The sequence below is a fragment of the Pteronotus mesoamericanus genome, unplaced genomic scaffold (assembly GCF_021234165.1).
Source record: "Pteronotus mesoamericanus isolate MK-2021 breed Mesoamerican mustached bat unplaced genomic scaffold, CSHL_Meso_final contig_25, whole genome shotgun sequence".
Lineage (NCBI taxonomy): Eukaryota > Metazoa > Chordata > Mammalia > Chiroptera > Mormoopidae > Pteronotus > Pteronotus mesoamericanus.
This window is the reverse complement of record NW_026555105.1, coordinates 16,561,224-16,568,249: the sequence shown is the minus strand read 5'-3', so window position 1 is coordinate 16,568,249 and position 7,026 is coordinate 16,561,224. Positions and strand designations below refer to the sequence as shown.

At 53.9% G+C, this 7,026-nt stretch overlaps 1 protein-coding gene across 1 annotated transcript in view; it reads right to left on the bottom strand.

The window, feature by feature from the left end:
• Positions 1–1,158: 1,158 nt before the first annotated feature.
• The window catches only part of MTCL2 (microtubule crosslinking factor 2), a 66,362-nt gene continuing 60,494 nt past the window's right edge, over positions 1,159–7,026 (bottom strand). Inside the window, exon 15 of the mRNA XM_054573788.1 lies at positions 1,159–6,917. Within this exon, the coding sequence (XP_054429763.1) occupies positions 6,765–6,917 (153 nt within the window). The 3' untranslated portion in view covers positions 1,159–6,764. The remainder of the gene's footprint in view (positions 6,918–7,026) is intronic.

The following is a 7,026-nucleotide window of genomic DNA, read 5'->3' as shown; positions in this document are numbered from 1 at the left end:
TGTTAAACCCCCGTTTGCTGCACCCTACTCCAGTTCAAATTCTGCAGGCCTCGGGTGATGCCAATACTTTGCATTTCTATCAAGTTACCAGGTGATGCTCCAGCAGCTTTGAGGCCCTCCAGGTACCTCATCCTCAGCAACCTGGTGCCCCAACCCAAGGCAGTAGTATCAGGGAGCTGGGCCACAGCCGGCGAGGCCCAGCCTTAGAGGCACCAAATACCTGGGAAGCTGCTAGGAATGGTCTTGTGGTAAGCCCCCTGTGCAGAGAAGTAAACAAAGGCACAGAGATCAGGGGCAGAGCTGAGACCAGGGTGCAGTGGAGAGAGGATAGTGATGCAGGCCCCAAAACGAGGGATGCTCTGGGGTCCTAGGATCATCCTGGCGCTCATCATAAAGTTATACAACCAGCTGGACTCAGAGAAGTTAGAAAGTCTGCCCAGACCTGGGCCAGGTCTCCAGACTCCTGGTGGAGGTTTCTCTTCAAGGAAGCAGTTTGAGTAGTGTCAGAATAATGCAGTGTGACAGGGCAGCCAGGTCCTTGTCCCTTGTCCCTTGAAGGATGCTTAGAGGAAACCACAGCTCCTTTACTTGGGGCTTGGGGTCCAGAGGGCTGGTGAAGGGCAGGAAGGGACAGGAGCAGGCTGATGGGAGAGACAAGGGGCTGTCCAATGAATATGAGGGAGGAGCCCTGTGCAGGGGACTCAGGGGCAGCATCATGTCTGCTTTTGTTTTTGATCTGTGGACTTTGCAAACTGCAAATGCTGTTGGGAGGGGTGAGGGGCAGAGTCAGGGTCAGCTACAGGTTCTTACAGGAAGGCCTGTTCTGGAGCTGGTGAGGCCCAAGGGAGGGCAGAGAGAATGGAGGGATATCAAATAGACAGACAGATGGACAGATGACCAGACAGAGAACCCAAGCCAGGCTGCATCTCCTCAACCAGAGCCATGCAGGACTGGGAAGGGTAGAGGAGGCCAGAGGTGGGGTTCTAAGCTCCCCTACACACACACTCCCTGTGGAAAGTGCTGGGTTGTTCCAGGAGGCCATGAACAGAGAAGACATGACTCAAGGACGTGACTAGGGGATGTTTCTGGGCTGGGGCGGGGGGGGGGACTGGGGCTGGGCCCAATGAGAAGGGCTGGCAGCACTAATACCACCTGAGGCACTGGGGGAAGGTGCTCCCTTTAGTGTGAGAAGACACGAAATAAAACAGAACCCAGGGGGAAAAAAACCCAGATCTGAAAAGCAAACATCAGAGTTGGGAGACCACAGCTAAGGGCGCTTCCCTGGTAACACAGGAATGTGAGCCTGGGGACAGCGAGGGGGCTGCTGCGGGTACAGGGAAGGCCATGGGGCGGGGAGGAGCAGTGCTGAGGAGGCCATTCTGGGAGGGCTGAGGGTCCAGAAGAGGGAAACCCGGCCATTGGTCAGGGCCGCCAGGCCTGCTGGCGGAACCAACAGAGGCAGGAGGAAAGGAGGTTTAGGGGAAGATGGTAAAAGCAAGGGCGGATGGGAGGTGAGGAGCGAGCAGATGGCCCAGAGAGACGGAGAGGCGCAACCAGGATCACTGAGTGGCGAGGGGTGCAGAAACCCGGGTTCTGGTCCTGGCTCTGCCTCTGGTTTGCTGTGCGACCTTGGGAGAGCCATTCTCTTCTCTGGGCCTGATTCCTCATCCAAAAAAATGAGGAGGTTTCACACACAATGAGAAAGGGTGTACGATTCCACGTATAAGAGGCACCCAGAATAGGCAAATTCATAGACAGAAAGTAGAATAGAGGTCACCAGGGGCTGGGGACAGGGGAAATGGAGAATGTTTAGTGGACGGTTTCAGCTTGGGATGATGAAAAAGTTCTGGAGATGGACGTCAGCCATGGTTTCACAACGCTGTGAGTGTACTTAAAATGGCGACCAAGTTTTATGTTACGTGTATTTTGCAACAATTTTTTCTGAAGAGGGAGGGAGTTGGTCTTTCAACCCACTTTCTATTCACTGAGACTAGTGAGGGGGTGAAGGGGATGTCACCCTCAGGGTCAGGTCACTGAGGGGCTGGCCTGGGGACAATGAGTGTGATCAGACCACTTCCCATTTGAGTAGAACGTGATGTTTTTCCAAGCAGACTCGCAGGCACAGTGTTGTATTTGGTCCTCACCACAGACATGTGAGGTAGAAGGACATTCTCCCCACTTTATAACTGGGGAAACTGAGGCAGAGAGTAGCCACATGATCTGAGGCCAAGGTCGTTCAAGTTGGTGGCAGTTTGTTTGTTTTTTTAAAGAGTCAGCTGGAAAACATCCTTGCACCTTAGGTTCACCTGTTGAAATGGCAGTTGGCTTAGTGGTCTTTGAAGAAAGGACACAGGCTATAAATTAGTAGCATGAGAGTTGTGTCTTGGAGCAATGCTTGCTTCCCATGACTGGATGATGAACGTTACAGAACCTGAGGTGTTTCTCTTTTCACCATGGATTCCAGGAAACTCAAGAGTAAATTTTAACTGCATGATTATGGGAATGGCATCAGATAGATTTGAGGAATGATAACTCTTCTTGCTTTTTGACAGTTTGTCTTATTAAATTAACATTTAAAAAGATTCTATTTCTGCTGTATTATACCTCTGATGGTTTTTGGAAATTCTCAGGGTAATTAGACTACATGAGAGTTGGATTGGAGATAATTAGTTCCCTAACTACCAGCACAACGCCCTTTTTACGACACAGCATCGTGGTTATTGGTTAAAAGGTGGCCTGCTGGCCGGGGCTACGGACACAAACAGCGGGCCGCTGCTGCTCAGGCTCTCCCTGAGTCTGTTAAACAGGCAGGTTCCTGATGCAAGGGGCCCAGGCTACCCTCGGGAACACACGGGCCCACTGATCCAGGGTGGACTGCTTTCATGTCTGGGTTGGGCAGTGGCAGGTTCTAGGCGTCCTGTACCCTCACAGAGCACCCAGTGGGGCAGCAGGTCTACACAGCAAGCAGGACAGAGTTTGGGCTGGGGGATCCAGGTGCTAGTCTAGAGTCAGCGATTTCCCAGTCAGGTGACGCGGGATGAGACCTGCATCTCCATTTCTTTATCTGCAAAGTGGGAACGCTAAACCCTGTCCTGCTAAAGCTGCCTCCCAGAGTTGTCCCTGAAAGGCTTGAAAAGCCATGGGATGGGGGGAGTGATTTCTAAACAGTAAAATGCTCTAGGCGGAGCGTGCAGGGGATCATTATTATTAATGGAGAGGCAATGGGAGCTCGGTCAGGGGCTGGCGAGGATGGATGGGGTGGGGGACATTCTGGACAGGAAGGGAGAGGGAAGAAGGGCCTGGAAGCTGAGTGGGCAAGAGGAAAACAGCCGGGGTGACGAAACTATAGAAGTTGCAGGGGGCAGGCATGATGGAGCCACATGGTCAAGGTGTAAGAGGGTCCAGTTTTGGGGCCTTCGACTATATCACCTGGGAGAGCAGCCACTAGAGGGGTGTCTCTGGGGAGGCTGTAGGGTTGGCCCATTTTGAGCTCAGAGAAAGAAAGGCCTCTTGGAGGTGTTTTGAAATTGGTCAGCCTTTGTTGGGGAAACAATTGGGGGCAGGGGCTGCTGGGAGACCGGAACTGGATTCTGAAGCCTTGTGAATACAGGGTCTAAACCCACTGATGCACCAAAGTGGTAGGACTTCCATTTCAAATGCAGACATCACAGCCCCCAGGAGGGTCTAATTTGGCTTTGAAAGAGATCTGACAGAAGAAACGTGATGTTGCCCAGTTTAGGGTCAACCATGCCAAGCGGTCTTCCACTCTTCACCTCTAACCAACTGGTGCCAACGCCATGGGCCCAAGCCTAGCAGTCTGTAGGGGACTAGGACCCCAGGGTTCCTTGGGACTTTGGTTGAAGACAGAAGAGATAGGGGGAAGGGGGGAAGTAGAATAAGAGAGGAGGGGGAGAAAGAGGCAGGGGCCAGGAGCAAAAAGGCAGAGGGGTAGTAGGAAGGGGAAGAGAGGGAAGAAGGGCAGCGTTCCTTCCTGGAACCCCAATGCTCCAGGGAATCCCCACTGTGGGTCAGGCAGTTTTCTGCTTTGGGAATGTTACCAAGACTGAAAGGCATTTAAAGAAACAAACAAACTTAGAAATTACATTCCAAACGAGTAGAGTTTTTACAAACCAACCCTCCCACCCTCCAAAAGAAAACACAACCAGTTACTAATTAAAATGCTAAAAATGAAACCCAATGAATATTTACATACAACGTTTTCCACCCCATCAAGCCCCAAACGCAGAGGCTTCTGCAGGAAGAGTGATGAGTGACCTCGCGCAGTCGCATGCACGAAGTAGAAACTGGGACTTTATTAAGAACCAAGCTCTGGAGCCTCTGACACTGGCTGGGGGCCAGGTGGCCAGGCGCTGAGACGAGGACGGCAAGAACGATCTTGGACGAGGACGATGGTAAGGCTGAGCGGACCGGTCCATAGGCCGCAGGTTTTGGGTCTCACGAGGATTTCTACCCAAGGCTGGGGGTGCAGACCCCCTGGCCCACGGCAGCTCAGGGAGGTGGCGGAAGGCCTCTGGTGGCTTGTGGCCTATTGTGCGTCCCCTCACCAGGAGATAACCTTGGAGGGGCCCCTCGCCCTCTTGGGTGGGAGCACTGCATCCCAGGGGGCCTGGCCCATGGCTCCACTGGCCTGCCTGCTGTGCCCACACAAGTCACTCTGTGGCTGGTCGAACATGACCCTGATGTTCTGCTGAAAGAGAATGGAGCTGTAGGACTTTGAGTAACTGGTCCAGGTGGCCCTGAAAGGGCCGAATTAGGAGCAGGTGGGAGTGCAGAGGCACCTCCTGAGTCCTGGGGGCAAACCAGCCAAGCGGCTGGCTTTTGGTCTTCCTCATGGAGAATTCCACAGACAAACCATTTCATCCTGGGGCTTCCACTCTGGGCGCCCAGCCAGGCACAGGAGGGCCACACCTCTGCATGTGTGCAACCAAAATGGGTTCATGGCCCCAAGGGGAAGGCCGCCCGAGGCCGCCTCGCCATACTGCAATGAGCCATGTCACAATCTATCTAATTGCTCAAGCAGCTCGAATGGGACGTGGGGGAGGGTGGGCAGTGGAGTTGGGGCTGAGAGAAGAGCCATGGAGGCCATAAGGCTAAGGAGAGAGGCTGGTGGAAAGGCTGGCAGGCTGGTGAGAACTGAGGCAGGCTGGCAGACACTCTCAGATCCATGTGCAAAGCTGCAATAAACAACATTCTCGAAGTTCAGTCCTGTTTTCCTGCGAATTCTCACTTGGGGAACTTGGAGAGATCTCCACGCTCTTGGTAGAGCCTTAGTAATCCACGTTTAACTCACCTTTTCAAAAAAAGGTGTCATACGGGAGGAGGGGAGAATGAGAAGGGAAATGGAGAATGTCTGGGAGGTGGTGATGTGGGCCCAGCCTTCCAGCTGGTCCGTGAGCATTTACAGGCTGACTGCCAGAGGCCGGGCAAGTACCAGGCGTTGAGGGAAAAACAGTGATCTGAGCCAATGGTCAGTGATGTTGGGGGAGCAAGATGCAGAGCTCCAGCTCTGCTGGTTTTGGGGGGGCCCCAAACCTGACCAGGAAGCCAGGGCTTGGCTGCTGAGCCGTCTCATCCACATGGGGGCCCCACACCTGTCCGTCGTGTTCAAAGCCTTGCATTATCCCAGTGGCAAGAATACATGTCTTAACCTCCAATAAATTACTGTAGGGACTTTGGGTAAATTAAATTATTAAAATAAAGTAAAACCACCTTAAATATTTATAGTAAGAAAAATTCAAATAAACCACCTAGGCAAGAAATGTGTTTCCAAGCCCCAGTCTACCGCTAAGTCCTGGGGCACCAGCCTCTTGGTCTGTCCTGGCCACTGGGAGTCTCTCACTGGGAACATGTTTGCCCTCCACCAGCCACGGGATGTAAACAGAGTGGAGATGTGGTGCCCCTCCAGGGTGCTGGGAAAAGAAGCCCCAGTGATCAAGGCAGCGAGCATTTACGCACTTATCTGTGCACCAGGTCTTGGGAGTGATTCTACCTATTCCTGTCCTCAAGGAATCTCCTGGGAAGGTTGTCATTTGGCAAGAGAGGCAGTTCTAGTGGCTCTCCGACTCTGAGCCCACGCATCCCCACCTCGTCTCCCAGTCCCTGCTGCGTCCAGGCCCTTAGCAGGGAGATCCAGGGCACCGTGATTCCAAGCAGGTACTGGCCCTGGCTATCGCGCTATCATACCCCCTAGAGTAACAGCGATCCAAAGCTGTGGGGCTGGGAGGAGGGCGCGGTGGAGGGAAGGAAAGGGTGGGTGTCATGCCCAGCCCAGCTCCACCAGGAACCCCAAGCTGAGTCCTAGGGCAAAGCCTGTTCTTCCGGTGTTTCCTTCCCATGAAGGGGGTGTGATTGGCAAGGAACATCTCTGTGAGCCCTTTCCCTGAGGGGCATGGCCAGAAGTGTATCCTTTCCTGGGCTCTTCTGAGAAGTGGGTGTGGGTGGAACCAGGCAAGACTTTCCTTTAGGACCCAGGGATCAGACCCCATTGGATCGCTCTGCAGACACTTCGAAGCAGTTTTGGTCTTTTTCCCACTCACTGCCTTCCCCTGGGGAGTGGGAGATGGCCACCCCAGTGGTCAGCAGGACACCCCACTTTACCTGGGGGATGGGAAAGCTGTTCTCTGGCAATGGTGCAGCTGATGTCCCCCAGGGTGAGGTGATGCAGAGGGCGCGATCCTCCTCTCTGCTGGTTCCCGTCGGCTATCCAGAGACTGGGCTGGTTGAGGCCTGAAGCTCAGTTGCTGTCACTCGCTGGGGGGAGCTGCTTTCTCCTCTCCACCCCAGCTGGACTCTGAAGGGTGCAGCCTGCACTTGGAAGGAGAGTGGCGAACGGCAGAGCGTGATGACCGCGCGAAGCAGGAGGTGAGAGACTGGGCACTGCAGTCACAAACCGCATCCTAAGAGGAAGGAGGGAGGGAGTCAGGAGGAGCCAGGAGGCACTGACCACCCTGGGGTTGGATGGCCAGGCAGGCAAGGAGCTGGACTCAGCCACGCCCAGGGACCAGT